Below are 19,958 nucleotides of genomic sequence, written 5' to 3'. Positions count from 1 at the left end.
CCGAGGAATTCAGGCTAAATGGAAACTGGCTCCATTTGGGGCCAGTGTCTGGGGCATATCGGTCATCGATAGCCAGCCAGCTGATGTCACTTTGCCCATGTGAACACTAGAACAAACAACATTTTCCTATAACGTGGGAGGAGAATGTTTAGAAGGCCGCATGATGGAAGATAATCCTGCAGGTGGCCGGGGAGTGTGTGGGTTCCTTCCAGTTTCTGCTGCACACTTACTGGGCCTCCATTTTGCACCAGCTCTCCCTGTTTACTGGGCAAGGGAAACCCATGAAGAGGTTAAAGCAATGTGACAAGTGATTTAGCGGAGATATGAGAAGTGTGTGAGCTCCATGCAGGAAGGGATTTTGGCCATGTTATGTTTGGATTGTTGTCCACATTTGGGGGTTATTACTCAGCATTACTGCAGCAAAAGCTTACTAATTTGTGGTGTTGTAGACCACAGAGTGGCACTTAGTGGTGAATAAAGATGATTATTTCCAGCTCTTTCTCTCTCTTGAGGAATGCTGCAGTCCTTGTTCAAATACACACAGAAGAGGTGGGAACACAGAGCTGCCATTCCCTGCTGTGCCTCGCCCAAATATTTTCCAGCACCTCCTGATGCGGAGAAGACTCTCAGAATTGGAGGAGCCATGGGGGTCTGCCGTGGTTATACAGATGGGGAGACTGAAGCCAAGAGTGAGTGAGGGGCTTTCTTGAGAGCACACTGCCTGGGAGAGACACAATGGAGTACAGGTGTGGGGGTCTAGACTCCTAGGATGGGTCCCAATGCCCTGTGCACTCTGCAGGAGGGCTTCCAGGTGGAGGAGGTTTCTGTCCTGTGGCCACATACGTAGCCAACATGGGTGTGCATGGCTAAGGGACTCCCACAGTCCCCACAGGCAGGAAGGGTGGTACCTCCATCGGGTCTATAAACCACAGCAGCCACTCCTGAGGAGGAAAGGTGAACAAAAGGCAGGGCCTCCAATCTGAGGCCTGCTGCGTGTGGGGGTGGGGAGAAGAGGGATTCCCAGGAGACAACAGGGCAGGGGCTGACCCGGCCACAGGAGGAGTTGGTGCCTCCAGAACCCGTCACCACATCTTTAGCACCTCAGGCTACATGACCTTCCCAGGCCCTTCTTGGCCCACAGACCTCTGGGTGTGGCTGGTTCCTGGGAATGAACCAGTTCACCTTGGTACAAAACCCGCTCTTATCTATTCTCAATAATCAGGGGGATCCTGTTAAATCGAAGTCAGACCATATCAGTTTCCTGCTCTTACCTGCCAAGGGCTCCCATCTCACTCAGAGTCAAAGTCAAAGCCCTCAGCACATCTGCCCCTGTACTCTGTACTCCCTCTGCTCTGGCCTTATTGGCCACCTGGAATTCTCTGACACTCCAGGCATACTCTTACCTCAGGGCCTTTGCACATGCAGCTGCTTCTGTTGGAAATGCTCTTCTCCCAGATGTGGGCATGGCTCTCTCCCTCACCACCTGCAGGTCTTGACTCAAGGGTCACTCCTTAACCACCCCACCCCTCTCCAGTCCCCCTTACCTGCTTTATTTTTCTCCCTAGCACTTGTCATCATTTAGCTTACTGTGTATTTTAGTTATCTATATCCTTTGTATTGCCTGGCATTCCTGCTCTCTGCTAAACTCCATCGTGGAAAGGATTTCTTTGGTGTTCACCACTGTAACCCCAGCACCTCCAACTGTACATAGCACACAGCAAGTGCTCAATATTTGTTAACAGAAAGGAAGGACAAGGAGGAGGAAGGGAGGAGAGAGGCAGACAGATGATGAGATGATGCTTAACAGGGAGCTGGTGAGATCCTTCAGGGAAGAATCATAGCCATATGGCAGGGATAACAACAGAGCTCAGAGTCGAGCAGGCCTGGGTTCAAATTCTAGCTCCATCACTCACTAGCTGTGCAATCTTGGGCAAGTTGCTTCTCCTCTCTGAGCTTTGGTTTTCTTTGTAAAATGGGGATCACAGCAGTACTCACAACTCCTAGCTCCTGGGATAGTCAAAGAAGATATGAATGGAAAGCCCTACCACAGTACCATAAAGAACACCCAACAAATCTCAGCTACTATTGTTATTAATAAAGGCCTAAACTATGGGCTCGGGTCTGTGCTGAGCACTAGGGATAGGGAATCAACAGTAACTGCACATGTGGTTGCTGCCCTTAAGCAGTCAGCAGTCTCACAGTGGGTAACTTGGAAACCTGTACAGGTTTTTATTTGTTTGTTTGTTTGTTTTTCTGAGACGGAGTCTTGCTCAGTTGCCCAGGCTGGAGTGTAGTGGCGCGATCTCGGCTCACTGCAAGGTCCGCCTCCCAGGTTCACGCCATTCTCCTGCCTCAGCCTCCCGAGTAGCTGGGGCTACAGGCACCCGCCACCATGCCTGGCTAATTTTTTTTTGTATTTTTAGTAGAGACGGGGTTTCACCATGTTAGCCAGGATGGTCTCGATCTCCTGACCTCGTGATCCACCCACCTCAGCCTCCCAAAGGGCTGGGGTTATAGGCATGAGCCACCGCACCCGGCCCTGTACGGGCTTTTATAATAGGACATAATGAGGCAAGAGCTGTGACCAAAGGAACCCCGGGGGCAAGAGGAGTCTTGGCCTGAAAGCCACTCCCCTTGGGAGGATCAGGGAAGTCTTCTTCGAAGAGGCAGCTTCTGAGCTGAGGGCTGAAGCACACATAGGAGACAGTCAGGTCATATGAAGTGGGGAGAAGAACATTCCAGACAGAAAGAATGTGGCATATGCAAAGGCCAAGGAGTCTCTCAACATCACGGCACAGAAATTACCATCCTCATTTTACAGATCCTAAAACTGAGCTCAGAGAGGTGAAACCACTTCCTGAGGTCTTACAGCAAGAAAGTGGCAGTGCTGGGATTTGAATGGAGGAGATTCTCACTCCAGAGCCCAGGAAACCTGATGAATTGGTGACCTGGAAATACAGTCAGCACCAATAAGAACCCCTGGTCCCCACCAGGACTGGGTGCAGACATACGGGGGTGGCAGAAAAGGCCATAGCCCCCTACCCTGGCCCCTGGCTAAGGGACTCCCACAGTCCCCACTGGCAGGAAGGACGGTACCTCCATCAGGTCTATAAGCCACAGCAGCCGCTCCTGGGGAGGAAGGATGAGCAAAAAGCAAAAAGAAAAGATACATCAAATAAATATTAGGGAATGGGTGGGTGCAGCAACAACAACAGCCCCTTCCCCAAACACACACGTGTACATACACATGCAAAATCCACACATTCTCCAAACCCCTTTTCTATTTACCTTGAATGCTTTGGGGAGGAATACAGGAGAGAGGGGAGGGAAAGACCCCACCGCCATGACCAGCACCCCTTCATTCTGCCTGCCTCCTTGAAGGAAACAGGGGAGACCCCACTGTTCTGAAGAAATGACATTTGTCCCTGCTAAAGGGCCTTCAGGAGACAGTCATTTACTTTGGGGCGGGGCTGGGATCCCTATTCCCAGATAGAAAGACAAGCTCAGAGAAGGGAAGTGAATTGTGTGGGGTCACACCTGCTAATGAAAGGCGGAGCTTCAAGGAGGGCCCTGTTTGGAAGCCTCTGTTGGAGAAGGCCTGGACTTTAGGGAGGCCCAAGCCCTGTGATGTCAGAGAAGCTGAATCTGTGGAAGGCAGCTCTGGGCTGTGCATGTGGAGGGTACCTGGGTGGGATGAAGGTCAGAGGGGCAGTGGCAGCCCCTCTGCCTCGCACCTTCCAGAGTCTCCACGGGTCCCCAAGGCCCTGGGTACCATCTCCAGGTAGTTTTCCCCGGCCAGGTGGGGCTGGGTCCGAAAGAACTGAGGCTTCACCTGCCCTCGGGGTGTGGCCAGCATTTCTGGGATGCTGGTACTAGCAGGTTACTCACCCTGGACCCATGGGCATCCTCTCATTTAATCCTCCCCACAAGCTGGGGGAAGTAGTATCTCTGCCCCTCTGCAAAAGAGGAAACCAAGGCACTGCGAGCTCAAGTGCCCTTTCCACGCTGCCTTTCCTGCTTGCACAGTTTTCTCTTCGCATCACCTCCAGGAGCTCATCCTGGTCTAGGTGAGTCCTGATCCTGACATGCATGTGCCACGTGGCAGGCCATGGACTTTCACAGTCACAAATTCTGAGTCGTTCCCACCTCAGAAACTTGGGGAAAACCTTCAGGACCACCCTTTTCATCTGTCCCCAAAAACTCTCTGTATAAAACCATCCTATGGCCTTTCTGAGGTCTGCCTTCCCCAGGGTGCCCCAACTTGCAGTGAGAGCCCCTCTGGCAGAGCAGGGCCAACTTCCACAGCTGGGATCTGGACTGGCCCCAGATGGTGCTTCTCAGGTAGGGGAGAGCCCCCAGAGCTGGGACAAGGTCGCTGTGGGCCAGTGCCGAGCTGGGGGCTCCTGACCCCTGCCTAGAGCCCTTGCCAGGCAAGATAGTCACCCGACTCCTGGCACTCCAGCCTGATTTGCCCTCAGGGCTTCAGGCTGCTGTAGTCAGAACCAGCAAGGACCCCAGGCCATTTTATCCATGCAGAAACTGAAGACCAGAGAGGCTGGGGCTCAAACCTAGACCTCTTACCTCCCAGACCGAAACACATCCCACCCCACTCACTGGATATTTCATCTCTGATTCTAAATGGACCATTGCGGAAGCACAGTCTGCAGTTTCTCAGGTTTCAGAGCAATGGCTCATGGCTGCTGAGGCCTGAACATTATCAAGGCCAATCTCAGTGGAGCCCATCTTAGACAGAAACAGTCATCAGGCCAAGGACCTGCACCCTTAAACCAGATCCTCACCCAAATGCCATATCAAAGTATGTGCTCAGAGCCTGGGGTGAAGGACAGCCTCTTCCCTGCCCCAGAAGAGATCTGCTTGTCCCAGAACATGAAACTGCCTCTGCTGCAGCCATGTCCAGCCCTAGAGGAATGCAGGGCAACTTGTGGGGATATCCCAGGAAAGAAATGAGCACCCTTGGAAATGATGGTAACTCAGGATGGGAAGGAGAGGTAAAAGAGTATAAAGGAATCACCTTCAGAAACCTAGAACCCCAGGGCTAAAGAAAAGTCACACTAGGAGTTCGAGTTTGCAAAAGAGAGGGGTGCATGCTCCTGGGCCATTTCCTGGTGGCTGCAAGCTCATCCTCACTCATTAACCACCGGTGTCTGCAACCATGGCCATCACTGCACACCTCTGAGCTTCTACTCTCCCATTTAACAAGACAGCTAACACTGTATCTGCCTCCAGTCTGAGATTCCTCCAGAAAGAGCTCTCAGTTCAGCATCTGGGAGCAACTGCCTGCTTAAGAAACATTACTCTCCCCACTCCCTTTCCATAGAAGAGTGGTGATGAATGACCTCAAGGTGAGGAAACAAGGGCACAGAGGAGAGTATGGGGTCAAGCCAGCTCTCCTGACCTCCAGCCCCGACTCTTCCACTGCATGGACCTTAATAACCAGTTGTTTCCCAAGACAGGTAACAAGGCATATCCTCCTGCCCCTTCCTTGCAAAGGCTTCCTGGGATTCATTTGCCTCCAGGCATCCAGGGGGCAGAACCATACCGAGATGGCCAGATGCTTTGCTAGGGGGCTGGTGAGTCTACAAGGAAGTCACACTGGGGTCAGGCACAGTGGCTCACACCTGTAATCCCAGCACTTTCGGAGGCCGAGGTGGGCGGATCTCCTGTTGTCAGCAGTTCGAGACCAGCCTGGCCAACATGGCAAAACCCCATCTCTACCAAAAAATACAAAAATTAGCTGGTCGTGGTGGTAGGCACCTGTAATCCCAGCTATTCAAGAGGCTGAAGCAGGAGAATTGCTTGACCTGGGGAGGTGGAGGTTGCAGTGAGCCAAGATTGCGCCCCTGCACTCCAGCCTATGTGACAGAGCAAGACGCCATCTCAGAAAAAAAAAAAAAGTGAAGCTGGGCTTGGGCTCCAGAGACAAAAGGGTGGCCTCTTGAGGAAAAGAAAAATCACAGTCCAAGTTACCACGCCCACTACCATCTACTGAGTGCCCAGTGGGAGTGGGCACCATGCCAGAGGCATTCCCAAGGATTCTAATGATCTTTTTCTATTTGCCTAATTACCTACTTTTTTTTTTCACCTTTCTTCCCCAGCTTCTCAGACTGCAAGCCCCAGGAGACAGGGCCACATCTCTCCTGTCCACCTGTTGTCCCCGAGAGCCCATGCCTGGCATGCAGTAGACATTCAACAACTATTAGGTTTTTACAGATGAAGAAACTGAGGCTCAGAGAGGCAAGGCACACAGCTGGTAAGTGGTGGTGCTGGGATTCGAACTCAAGCTGGTCTCACTCCAAAGCCAGCATCTTAACTCTGCCCTGGCTACTAAGCCAGGATCAAGGCAGGGGAAGCTCACCCTGGCCGAGCTGACGGTGGTGGAGGTGCCATGGCTGCCTGTGGATGAACCCGTGTCACTGTAGGAGACCATGGAGTAGGTGTCCCCAGCCCCGGGGCCTGGGGGCTGCCGCGCCTTCATGGACTCAATCTCACGCCTCAGCACCAGGTGGTCGAAGCGTTCTAGGTCTTGCGGGGAAATGGTGCCTCTCACCTCAGAGAGGAGTGAGAACTGGAGGCAGGGACAAAAGGGGCACTCAGCAGGCAGCGCTACCAGAAGGTGGAACAGGGGTCCTGCTACCCCCAAAGGACTGGCATGCAAACTTGACCCTGCCTCCCCTCCTTAACTGTCTGGCTCCCCAGTGCTCTCAAGAGAAAGGCCAAACACTGTCACCTGGACACCGGGCCTAACATCATCTGACTCCTACTTCCCTGTCACCTTCTCGGCAAGCACACGTGGCTGTGACTCCCTGGACACACTATAATATTTCAAGCTACGAAGCCTCTGGCTGTCCGTCCCTTCCACCCAGAATACCCTTTCCAATACTCATCTCCAAATCCTATTTCCTCTGTTAAGTCTTCCGAAACATAACCCCTCCCAGTGGATTTCACCACCTCTTCCTTTGTACAGTTTCTGGACCTCAAACAGCTTGGAGCAGCGTTCTCAAAGCTGGTGGCACAGCACAGTCACCTGGAGGGCTTGTGAAGATGACTGACGGCTGGCTCCCATCCCAAGATATGAGGTGTTAACCAGCCTAGGATGGGGCCCGAGCATTGCTTTTAAGAGCAATCCAGGTGACTCTATGCACTCAGCGTTGGAAGCCACTGAGACAGGGCCCCAATCACAGGGCACTTTAAATGTCTGTTTCCCCCAGGAGTCTGTGAGCTTCCCAGGGGTGGGAGGCTGCCTCCGTCCCAGGTCTCTGCCCAGGGTTCAGTTCAGGCCTGACCCCTTGTAGGTTCTCAGCAAAGGAGCGGGGGCAGGGCAGGATGCAGAGCCCTAGAAACGCTGAAGCCAGTTGGGAGGCACGGTGCGGGTCACCTTGGCATGGGTGTTGAGCAGCTCGAACAGGGCCATGACGAGGGCCTCCACGGAGACGCTGCCGCCACGGTACTCATCCAGGTAGTAGGCCATGGTGGCGCGCTCCTGCTCGTTCAGCAGGTGCCGAGCCTGCTCCTCCAGCAGCACGCGTGTCTGGTTCCCCAGGCTGCACAGGGTCACCTGGGAGCCGGCTGGGCCCTTGTAAAATCCTGGCTGCAAGACAGAAAGACAGAAGCCCAGGAATTCTGAGCTGCTGTAGAGCTGAGCGGCCATGCCACTCCCCTCTGCCCTTCCATCCCATCTAAGTGTGGTGTCTCATTTGTTACTCTCGCTCATAACCTCCAGTACCTTGCCTTGATAGTACTATCTTTCTTAATTAGAATTTGTTTTGTCTTTACACCTCCTTCGCTGAGTATAACCTGCATGCGGGCAGGGACCTGGTCTGCTCTGTTCACTGCCATCAACCCTGGTGCCGGGGTGGTGCCCAGAACCTAGCAGTCAGTCATAGATAAGTGGGATGGGGGGTGGGCAGATAAGGGGCTGCCCAGTCAGAATGAGGAAGTGTAAGCCACTCGGCACCCTCTGGCTGGCCAGACCTCCTCACTCAGGGAGCTGTGAGGAAGCAGAGGATACCCCTTAGAGGATGCCCTACCTTATTTATTCCTTCTGTTGTGAGATCGCCAAGAAACCTGTGGGGAAAGACACATGTCTCCAGTTGTGCATCTGAGCAGATCAAATGGGCGTGGGCAAGAGACAGGGTGACTCGGGGCAGGAAGAGCAAAGCTTCGAGAGAACCATACATCGTGGCTGCCACTGGCTGCCAGTTCAGTCTGGGGGCTACTCAGGGGTAAATGAAACTCCGGACAGACTGGCAGCTTCCAGTCTCCCAAACGGAGTGGACGGCACCTCCAAAACCACCCAAGGTGGTCTCTTGAGTCGTTGCCAACCCCGCAGGACCAGGCAGGTAACACAAGGAGTGGAGGGAAGAAAGAGTGATTGACTGGCAACCTCAGGGTCAGGCCAACCCTCAGGAGCTTAGGGGCCAGTGAACTGGAGATCCCAGATGCAACTTGCAGGTGCGGCTCAGCTCCAGCCCATGTGGGCTCAGGTTGCCAGACTTCCTGATTTTTAAGAAGCATCCAGAAATCCAGTTTTTTAAATAGAAAACCTGGTGTCTTTATAGATGTTGGCAGGTAACTTTAAAAATGTTTAATACTAATCAGGTGAAAGGAAGGGAAGGGGGAGACACACACACACAGAGACACACACACACACACACACATACATACACACACACACACAGAGAGAGACAGAGAGAGAGAGAGAGAGAGAGAGAGAGAGAGAGAGAGAGATGATCTGTGGTGTATTTGGCCAGGGGGCCACCGGGCTAAGATTTCTGATGAAGATCAAAAGATGGCACATTACATTGTTGGCAACTATGCAGATACCTGGCAACTGGATCTTAGTTTATGACTTTAAGACCCTCTCACCCAGATTTCTTCATGGGATCCAGCCTGGTGGCCTCTGGCCAAATACACCCCAAAGCATCTTTCTCTTTCCCTCTCCCTCCCTCTCTTTCACCTGCACAGATATGGGATGAGGGCAGGGTTATGGTCCCCACTTTTTAGATAAAGCAATTAAGGTCTGAAGAATGAGTTAAGTAATATGCCTGGGGACAAATAAAGAATGAGACAATTGGATGTGTATTTCAGCTTTCCGTGAGGAAACTGAGGCCAAGAGAGGAGAGCGATGTGCCCAGGTCATGTCCTGCCAATGGAGGGCCCTAGTGTGGGGACTGCAGGCTGAGAGGAGAGCCAGGGCGGTGGAAGGATGGGAAGTGGCTATCACTGGCTTTCAGAAATGGCCCTGGGGTCTGGAGATCGGAGCGAGCAGAGTGGCCAGACCCTGCCGAGTTTGCCATGGTCTCCCCGATCCGGGAATTGGCGATCCACTTGGTCTCGTCCACAGTGGTGCGGGCGTGGGGCAGCCTCCCGACGTCCTTCACTGTCAGGATGAGGTGCCGAGATGACTTAAGCAGCCTGACCGCCTCGTCGTGTAGGATGTTGAGAAAGCTCCGCCCATTCACTTCCAGAATCTGGTCCCCAACCTGCCAAGACCACCACACAACACAGTCACCTGGGCTGCTTGCAGGATTCACGCTAGGGACTTCACAGCCCAGATCCCAGTTCTCCTCTGGGCCAGCCTGCCAAGGAGGTCATCCAGGATCAGAGAGGATGTGTGGATGCCCGAGGCTCACACAGCAAGTCAACAGCAGTGCTGGCCTTCTGGATCCTGACTCAGAGTCCATGCTCTTGTCATTAAAAGGGGGCACATCCCCATGACTCAGCAATGGCTTTGAGGGGTGGGTGGGTCTACGATGACATTCCCAAGGGTCCCCTTATAGAAACAACAGTCATCTCAGGGCCAAGGTGGGGGTGAAGCTGGGGTAGGATGAGGCAAGCCATGAAGGCGGACATCCGTAATTTTCCTCCTACATTTTTACATTGTTGAGGTTTTTACCTCAACCACACATTCTTATATTACCTTAAAATGTAAACAACACTTTAATCTACTAAAGGAAACAGCAATAAATGAGAAAACTAGCTTTCTGTTAAAGCAGTACATATGGCTTAGATTCTTACAAGGAGGCAGCTTTATTTTGTAATTAAAAAAAATATTTCTGGCAGGTACAGTGGCTCATGCCTGTAATCCCAGAGCTTTGGAAGAATGAGGTGGGAGGACTGCTTAAGCCCAGTAGTTGCAGACCAGTCTGGGCAATAGTGAGACTATTATTATTATTAAAAATAATAATAATAGCGAGGCACAGTGGTGTGTGCCTGTAGTCCTTAGCTACTCAGGAGTCTGAGGCAGGAGGATCGCTTGAGTCCAGGAGTTTGAGGCTGCTGTGAACTCTGATTGCACCGCCATACTCCAGCCTGGACAACTGAGCAAGATCCTCTCTCTTAAAAAAATTACTTTTAATGAAGGAATTTAAAATAGAGGCAAAATAAAACTAACCTTCCAATAAAAACAAATATGTGACAAAAATAGAAGGGGCTGAAAGGGAAGATGCTGCAGGGTATGACAGGACCGCACCTTTAAACTCGGGGTTCCTTTCACAAATGGGTCAGCCGAGGTCCCAGGATGGGAAAGGGCTGCCCAGGGTCACGTGCTACGGAGGCCTTGAAGGGCAGCCTCATAATGCTGGTTATTCTTGGCTGTTTTTCCCTCTCCTCAGTTTCCTGGCCTGCTGAGAGCACATAATCAACTCCCCTAGGTTTACCCAGCATTTTTCAAAGATTTGGAAAAGGTAAGACAAATGCGAGCTTGGGAGAAAAGAAGATGGGGTGACAAAGCTGAAAATCAAAACCCTGCTCCCCAGTTCCCTGCCTTTTCTTGAATGCCTGACCCCAGTTGGGAGTTTCCAGTACAGAAAGTGGTTACAAAGACGGACTTTACCTCTCCCCTGTGCACCGGCTTTGACATGCTCAGGGGAGGCTTGCTGCCTCTGCCTCCCTGACCCTAACAGAGTGGCGTCTGTGCTGCATTTCAAGCATTCACTACCACTTACTGCATGCCTACTGTGCGCTGGGAGGCTTGCACTGAGCAGGATAACCTGCTCCCGTTCCATTTAGCTCACGATCAAGGGTGAGCTCAGCTTTGTGTGATGACCCAGTTTCCCCTCAGCCTCTCCACACTGTCACCCCAGGACCCAGCACACAGTAGGAATCCAATTAAAAAGATCATCAGATGAGGCCGGGCATTGCGGCTCATGCCTGTAATTCCAGCACTTTGGGAGGCTGAGGTGGGCAGATCACCTGAGGTCAGGAGTTCGAGACCAGCCTGGCCAATATGGCAAAATGCCGTCTCTACTGAAAGTACAAACATTAGCCCAGCGAGGTGGTGCAGCTGTAGTCCCAGCTGCTTGGGAGGCCGAGACGGGAGGATCGCTTGAACCTCGGAGGCAGAGACTGCAGTGAGCCGACATTGTGCCACTGCACTCCAGCCTGGCTGGGTGACAGAGCAAGACTCTTAAAAAAAAAAAATCAGATTAATAAAAAGACACATTTCCGTCCATTCCAACTCTAGGACCATCTCTGCTGCAGCTCAGAGATGTACATTACACCAGCCATCTTTGTCTCTTTATGTGTTTTCTCCTTATCACCAACATCCTATACAGTAGGTATCATGGCTCTCCATTTCACTAGAGAGGAAACTGAGGCTCAGAAAGGTTAAGCACATAGTTTGTGGTCACAGTGCCACTGAAAAGGAGTGCTGATTTGCACACCCAGGTCAGGCCAGCCCCAAGGCCCCTCTGCTTTCTACTACTGGGCTGCTGCCCGGAGCGCCGTTTGGGGACCATGTGATATCGCTTCAAATTCGGTGTGTCCAAAGTTACTGCGCTGTCATCCTTTCCCTGCCTGTAGCAGCCAGATCTGAAAACTTCATCCCATCATCAACTCTGCCTTTACCCCCCTGAGCAGATCCTTCAGCAAACCCCATCCTCCACCCCCATCAGCCCCCTGACCTGGGTTCCTACCTGCTCCCTCCCACGTTCCCGAGCTGGCATCCTCCTCACTGTTTAGATTTACATCTAAAGTGGCCACAGAGATAGTACCAGATTAATTTCCTTTTTTTTTTTTCTTGGAGACTGAGTCTCCCTCTGTTGCCAGGCTGGAGTGCAGTGGCGCAGTCTCGGCTCACTGCAACCTCCACGTCCTGAGTTCAAGCAATTCTCCTGCCTCAGCTTCCTGAGTAGCTGGGACTACAGGCGCACACCACCATGCCCAGCTAACTTTTTGTATTTTAGCAGAGACGGGGTTTTGCCATGTTGCCCAGACTGGTCTCAAACTCCTGAGCTCAGGCGATCCACCTGGTTTGGCCTCCCAAAGTGCTGGGATTACAGGCGTGAGCCACCGCGCCCCACCAGTGTCAGATTAATTTCATCAACTTTTTGTTTTGATGACATCTGTCCCTGCTTAAACACCTCCCATGACCGCTCACAATCTAGGAGGAAGCAAAGCAAAGCACTATGATTAAGGGTTTCAAAGACAATCAGACCTGGGTTCAAATCCTAACTCTACCACAAGGCCCCACAAAACCCACAATAGCTTTTGTGCCTCACTTTCGTTGGGAGTAAAAAGGGAGTCCTAGCCCAGGATTGTCCTTCTCCAAATATCTATAGTCAGCAGCATCTCAATGCCACATGCTTTCACAATGTCCCCAGCAATATCTGCAATTCTCTTTCTCCCTTTCTATGTCTCTGAGCTCCCTGGTTGAGAAGCCAGGGCCCTTGAGAACTTAGGCAACCCCGGTTGGTCTCCCCGTAAAGAGCTTGAGACAAGACCCAACACCTGGCTCAGGGCTTGGTACCCAGCAAGCACTCAGTCAGCGCTTATGCATGCAGGTGTGGATACTCCCCATCCCTATCTCACCTCTGCAACTCCCTCCTCTCCTCTCTCTCCCAGATGGCTTTATCTGATGCTAAGAGGCAGAGCTGTGCAGCTCTCCCAGGTACTCAGACCTCACTGAGAGTGAGGCGAAACTCGTTCCTGCTGGGCTCCCTGGCACCCAACTTGCTAAACCACCTCCCCATGTGGCAGCTCCACCTCTCATCTCTGCCGGGCAGGAATCTTCTCCACTTCCACCTGCTGCTCTGAGCTGGAGCTGGCTGCACTCTTCATCGCGGAAGTGCTTTGTTTCCTTAAGTATCCCGCTCAATAGCTTTCGCTTTCATTGCGCTAAGGGAATCAATTTTAATCTTCCCTTTAACATACTTTATTTCATCCCTGCAGTTTAATTAAAGGAACTGGCATCCAAGAGACCAGCTATGTAAGGGCATCCTTCTGTATGTAAGCCTCTTCCTATGGGTCCAGGCCAGGAGGGCAGTGAGGGGAGGTGACAACTCAATTCCATGAGCATCGACCTGGCCTTCTATGAGGCTGGGGGAAGATTGCCGGATAAAATATAGTATGCCCAGTTAAACTTGAATTTCAGATAAACAAATGCTTTAAAAATATATGTATGTCCCAAATATTGCATAGGGCATATATATACTGAAAACATTTTATTCATTGTTTATCTGCACTCAAATTTAAATGAGCATCCTGTATTTTTATTACTGAAAATCTAGCCACCCTGGGGTGGAGTTATCAGTCACCTCTGGGGCCTGTGGCTCTTGAGGGGGCTGATTTAGTGTTGTGGCTTCCAAACTTAGGTCACTTCCCTCACCCTGAGCCTGGCACCTGGCACTTATGCAACCTGAGTCCTGGAATTACCCAGCATCCCACTTACTTCAGCCTCATCCTAGGCGTTAATAAGCATGAAATCCCAGGTTGGCTGTGCTAGTCATATTATCCTCATGCCCGTTAAGTAAATACCTCCCTACCAGATTTGAAGAGGCAGCATGGATTCCTGTGCAATCTGGCTAGGGAATGGCTGTGAAATGGGAGTCACACCTGGGAAACCCTGATGTATTAGGGGCATGTAAGCCCATCTTCCCAATCTCTTTTCAATCCTCTCCTGTCTCTTCTTCCTCCAGAGCCTGTGTTCAAACCAAAGTGCTAGGTGGGACCGGCTTCAGGGTCTCCACGGGGCTCTCTGCAGCATCTGAGTTGGTTTTGAGTGGCTCTCATTTCTCTGTGTCCAGCTCTCTCCCTTTTCCTCTACTTGTTGGAAAGCCTCCCCAGGTCTAGGAGCCCTGTCTACACACTCACTGTGATGTAGAGTCCACAAACTATTTTCAACCAAGTCTGGTGTCTTCCCTGCTGCTAGTGTCCTAGTGTCACCCCATGTGGCCAGTGCAGAGATGGAGTCCCATCTCTACACTGCAGCCTCTAGTTTTAAAGCCAGGCAACCATGACATAGCAGCTGAGTAGCCCCACACAGCTCTCAAGTACAACCTGAGTCTCAGTTTTGTCATCTGTAAGATAGGCATGATACTACCACCAGTTCCCAGGTAGCTGTGAGAATCAAATGGGACCACCCTGTACAGAGCCTGAGACACGTGAGGCTTTCCATGGCTTCTCATGTGCTTCTCTTCCAAATGGAGGAGACAGGTTCAGAAATGTTGAGTGACTTGCTCAAGGTCACTGGTCGTACTGGAAGTAAACAAATGAACCAGTCTTTGAGCCCAATCTTCTCATCTTCTTCCTACCACCCTATGCCACCTTCATCCCAGCACAGCACTGGCATGCGGGAGATGCTTAGGAAACGGTGAACGGATGGGGGAACCTGGCCTTCCTCCTCTCTTGGTGTCACTTCTGTTTGCTTCCCCTTTCCCTTTGGTTGGTGTGATGTGAATTTGGAGGCAGCATGTTTAAAGATCTTACTCTCACTCTTTCCCAAAGAAAACTAAGAGCTCTGTTTGTTTGTTCATTGCAATGTGGTTTTTTCCTACCCACCGAAGCCAACTCAGAGTTAGACTGCACAGGAAAATGAAGCAGAAAATAGAGGCAAAGATGCTGTATCCATTGGGGCCTTCCAAGGTGTCTCTTATAGATGCAGAGACTGAGGCCCAGAAAGGACAGGGACGTGTCTAGGGCCACAAAACGAGGCAACGGCAAAGCCCAGACCCTGGGACAAACCGTGGAAACACTCACATCCCTCCACCAGAGCTCACTGGGACAGGATGCGCTGGAGATAGGAGAGACAGGTGCCAAGTGTGATCGAGTGTCTAATATTGCTCAGCTTGCTTGCAGGGCACTGATGAGGAGGACACGGAAGGATAAACGAATAAAGGCAGCTTTATTTTATTTGTCACCATGGGCATCCTATTTGTCACCACTGATGGAGGAGCGAAGGGTGGACCACGGAATGCCCTTCATTTTAAGGCAGAGGAAAGACTCCTCCATCATCCACAGCCCACTGAGCGACTGGCTCATGTTCAGACGCTCTGAGAAGAGCACGGTGGGGCTTCGATAAGGACAGGATACCGATTTCCCTGAAATTGGCCAACCACCAGGAAGCAGAGAATTCACTTCCCTTAGGTCTCGGGCAGGCGCAGGAGCCCCAGGAGGAGAGGAGGCCCTTGGAACAGGAGAAATACTCAGTGGACCTCGCTGGGTTAACAGTCCCCTCTTAGTCTCTAAGAGACCTGAGGAAAATAATTTCATTGTTCTAAGCCTTCCTTCCCAAAATGGGAACAAGACCACTAACAGCTAGTGTGTTGCGCAAAGTACACCAGTGGCCATCTGGTGTGTGTTTCTGAGCACAGATCCAGGAGTCTCTGACTAATTCTACACTCTGCCACTTACTCACTGTGTGACCTTCGGTAATTGACTTCACTTCTCTGTGCCTCAGTTACCTCCTCTGGAAAATGGAGATAACATCAGTACCTGGTTGATAAATGAGTTAATACAGTCCCCAGTGTATTGCCAACACTTAAAACAGGGTCTGGCACATAATAGGTGCTCAATAAATATTTACTGAGTGAACAAGTATAAAGCACATAAACAAGTAGCTAACATACAGCAACTGCATGGGTCTCCATGGAGTCACAATGCAATAAATGCATTTTTGAAAGTCATGCTTATCTCTGAATTCACCAGTTGATCACTCACCAACCAAATCAAGCAATTCTACTTCCAGAGTGTCTCTCAGTGCCACCCCCTACCTTTCCACCTACCTTTCCCAGGGCCCTGCCTCTGGCTTCCACTGACCCACACACGTTGACCACACCCATGAAGCTCATATCGTTAACCCAATTTTACAGATGAGGAAACTGAGGACAGGAAGTAGAGTCACAAGAGCTGGGATCTGGCCTTCATTCTACCAGCCGGCAAGGCCCCTGCACAAACAAATACCACCCTCTCCTTTAAGAAAAGCTAAGCTGCCCTTCTTGTACTTCTTACCCCTCCCAGCCTGGGCTTTAAGCCATGCACTCAGTAGGTGCTATATTCGTGCCCGATGAAGGGAACTGGCAGGAAGAACCTGTGGCGGAATGGCAATAGCTTCGAGCTGCCTTGCCAGAAGTTGTTAGGAGAGAAGCCTGCCAACAACCTGATCCCCAGGCTGAGCTGGGAGACAGGAATCCATCCTCCCAGGCCGTGTGCACCTGCACCAGCCACGCTGGGAAGGGCCTGAAAGAAGCCGATTTCAGATTGCCTTCAGCACCCTCCCAAGCCTGTGTTAAAACAGATCTTGCAGCTTCAAGGGAGGACCCTGTTGACTGCAGCATTATCACAAGGAAAATTCAAATTCTATTAAAGAGTTTTATTGCAATTATGAATCTTTAATAGTTTTCCATGTCAGGTATAAAACTTTAATGGGCTGTTTTTTTTTTTTTCTTTCATTACAAGTGAGCAATGCAGTTTTAATGAGACATTAGTTTTTTCCAACAGTTCAGAAGTCAGTAAACCTTGTCCATATTTTGAAAAAGAAAATAAAAAGATGCAGGTAATCACTAAGAAGGTTCCTGGAGCAAGCTTGGTATGGGCTGGGTCTGGGTGAGCTCTGCACCCAACCCTCTCTGGTTTAGAGCTCTCACAAGGCAGAACCTAACCAGAAACCCTGTGGATGGACCCGGCAAGGCTAAGGCACACTGACTCCCAATATGGTCCATGCTTCCTTCCAGTTCCCTCTTCTGACACTGGCAGATCCGTTGTCAGTACCTGCTTACTGTATTCACCACACAGGCAGCTTCAATGAAGGCTTGCTCTAGCCCAGCCATCAATCAAAACTGAGGCCAGAAAGGGAAAAGAACTTGCCCAAGGTCAAACCTGAGTTCTTCCCACAGGAAAATCTGGCTTCCAAAGTAAACTTAGAGAAATTACAGAGTTCTGAAACACAGAAAGAATAACAACTACCAACCTCCAAGTGCCTCACTTAGGCCAGCTATCTTGTACAGTTTAGCTCTGAACTTAATAGGCACCACCTGAGACATGGAAGGGTCCGTGTTTCATAGATGACAGCAGTAAGGCTCAGAGAGGTGAAGTTACTAGCCCAAGGACACCCAGCAAGGAAGTAGCAGAGCAGGATTTGAAGCCAAACCAATTGCTATTCTGAGACCCAGACCTGCAGTAATGGAAATGTTCTATAACTAGGTTGTCCAAGAGATTAGCAACTACTATTTAAATTTATAATAAAATTAAAAATTCACTCCCCCAGTCACACAAGTTCCATTTCACTAGCCACATGTGTCTAATGGCTACCATCCTGAACAAGCCTAAACACAGCCCCAGATCAAACCCCTGACTTTCTCCAATTCTTTCCTCCAAGCCTGGTCCTTCTCCAGGGCTCCTCATCTCATTGCTCAATCCTAAAATTCCAACCCACTGGATCCATCGTCAGCCCAATGGATTTTACCTTCCCTTCCAAAAGGACCCTCTATCTTCACTAACTCCACTCGGATCCCAGCCATCCTCGTCTCTCACCTGGACCATTACTGCAGTCTCCAAAGTGGCCTCCCTGCTTCCACTCTCACCACCCTGCCCAATACTTTCCTTATGCAGAAGACAGATTCATTTAAACTGCAAATCTGATCTTGTCACACCCTCCTTTAAAATTCCCCAGTAGCTTCCAAGCTCCTCTACCTAGCCTGAAAGGGGCCTTAGCTTCCCAACCCATCTCACGCCTCCCTCCCCCACTGCTTTTTTTCCAATCTAGCCATACTTGCCATCTCTCAGTTCACTCAACAGATGGAGCCCTTTCCCCACTCCAGACCTCGGCACACGCTGTTCCTTTGCCCAAAACATAATTTCCCTTCATTCCTCACCTGGATAACGCCTACTGAACGTTCAGGTCTTGGCTTAAATGACACCTCCTCCAAGAAGCCTTCTCCAACTCCAAGGCAGGTATCACTAATCCCCCTCACCCAGAGCACCCTACAGCACTCCCCACAGTTTGAGATGGTACTAGACTACAGGCAGAGAGTTCAAAGTCAGTGTGCTGCACCCCCCTTGAATGGCACATGGGAAGCACCTGACAAATGCTTGACGGAATCCATGAATGAATGAATAAACAATTAAATCAATGGATGAGCAGGCATACAAACAAGCTAGTCCCCTCCCCATTCTGGTTTCTGCAGACAGGCCAGAGACATTTTCCATTTATGTAAAGGTTGCATTTGACAAGGCCAGGGCATGTAGGGAGGCTGGGTACATGCAGTCCAGCTCTACAGGCTGCAGCAGGGAAGGAGCATTTGATTTTTACGATCAACGGGAAGACAGAGAAGTAAAAACACAAATCGGTTTTGTTTTTGCTGGAATCACACTCTGGGAAATGGTGTACATTTAATCCAGCCCCTCATTCTGGAAGAAAGAAAATTAGGGTGAGAGGTAGAGGAGGGGTGTCACAGGTCCAAGGCTTCCTGGGCAGCTGGGGCAAAGCTGGCCCAGAACCCAGTCTACCACCTGCTTCAAGCTGCTCTGCAGACCTGCAAGAATCAAGTTCTTAAGCTCAAGTCCACAGCCTTCACAGACACAAACAGTGACCAGTTGGAAGATAGGATGGAAGGAAGGGGAAACCTTATTTATAGTAGCAACAGAAGAGAAAAAACTACCAAGGAATAAACTTAACAAGAAATGTACAACATCTATATGAAGAAAACTTCACACACTCCTAAAACACTCTAAATGACTCAACAAATAAAATATCCCCTTTTCTTGGAAAGGGATCAGCATTATCCAGACACTGGCTCTCTCTCAGCTCACTTACGTACTTAACATTATCCCAACAAAACATCAACGAGTTTTGTTAGAAGAGTCAGTAAAATTCACGGGGAAAAATAAAAATGCACAGGGAAGAGCCTTCGATGCATACTGCTAAGAGGAGGAAGACAGTCTGAAAAAGCTACACACTGCATGGTTCCAACTATGTGATATTCTGAAACAGGCAAACTGATAGAGACACTGTAAAGATCAGTGGTTGCCTGAGGCTGAGGGAAGGATGAGAAGAAGAGCACAGATCATTTTTAGAGGGGTGACACTCTTCTGTATGACACTATACTGTTTGATACATGACACTATGTATCAATCAAAATCCACTGAACTGTGAACCCTTATATAAAGTATGGACTAATAAAAATATTATCGATATTGGCTTATCAACTATAACAAATGTACCTCTTGTACACTAACACGAAATGTTCATAATAGGGGAAAATGTGTTTGGGAAGGGTTGGGGCAAAGGAGGTATAATGGGAACTCTGTAGTTCCCACTCAATTTTTCTGTAAACCTAAAGCTGCTCTAAAAAAATAAAACTATTGGTCAGGCGCAGTGGCTCACGCCTGTAATCCCAGCACCTTGCGGGGCCGAGGTGGGTGGATCACCTGAGATCAGGAGTTCGAGACCAGCCTGGCCAACACGGTGAAACCCCGTCTCTACCAAAAATACAAAAATTAGCCGGGCATGGTGGTAGGCGCCTGTAATCCCAGCTACTTGGGAGGTGGAGGCAGGAGAATGGCTTGAACCTGGGAGGCAGAGGCTGTAGTGAGCCAAGATTGCGCCACTGCACTGCAGCCTGGGCGACAGGGTGAGACTCTATCTCAAAAAACTAAATAAACAAAATAAATAAATCTATTAATTTTAAAACATAAAATAATTTTATTATTTAAATATAATA

General features: G+C 50.2%; 1 protein-coding gene across 4 annotated transcripts in view; it reads right to left on the bottom strand.

The window, feature by feature from the left end:
* WHRN (whirlin) overlaps positions 1-19,958 on the bottom strand; it is a 104,413-nt gene that overhangs the window by 15,610 nt on the left and 68,845 nt on the right. For 3 of the 4 annotated variants that reach the window (XM_017875924.1, XM_017875925.1, XM_017875923.1), the window contains 4 exons: positions 9,301-9,503; positions 8,049-8,085; positions 7,397-7,609; positions 6,377-6,586 (listed from right to left, as the gene is read on the bottom strand). In XM_017875924.1, coding sequence (XP_017731413.1) covers positions 6,377-6,586; positions 7,397-7,609; positions 8,049-8,085; positions 9,301-9,503 — 663 coding nt within the window. The remainder of the gene's footprint in view (positions 1-6,376; positions 6,587-7,396; positions 7,610-8,048; positions 8,086-9,300; positions 9,504-19,958) is intronic. The other variant, XM_017875926.1, reaches the window with a different exon arrangement.

This window comes from Rhinopithecus bieti, unplaced genomic scaffold (genome assembly GCF_001698545.2).
Source record: "Rhinopithecus bieti isolate Rb0 unplaced genomic scaffold, ASM169854v2 scaffold_9997, whole genome shotgun sequence".
Lineage (NCBI taxonomy): Eukaryota > Metazoa > Chordata > Mammalia > Primates > Cercopithecidae > Rhinopithecus > Rhinopithecus bieti.
The sequence above is the reverse complement of the archived record's forward strand: the minus strand, read 5'-3'. Positions and strand labels throughout refer to the sequence as shown.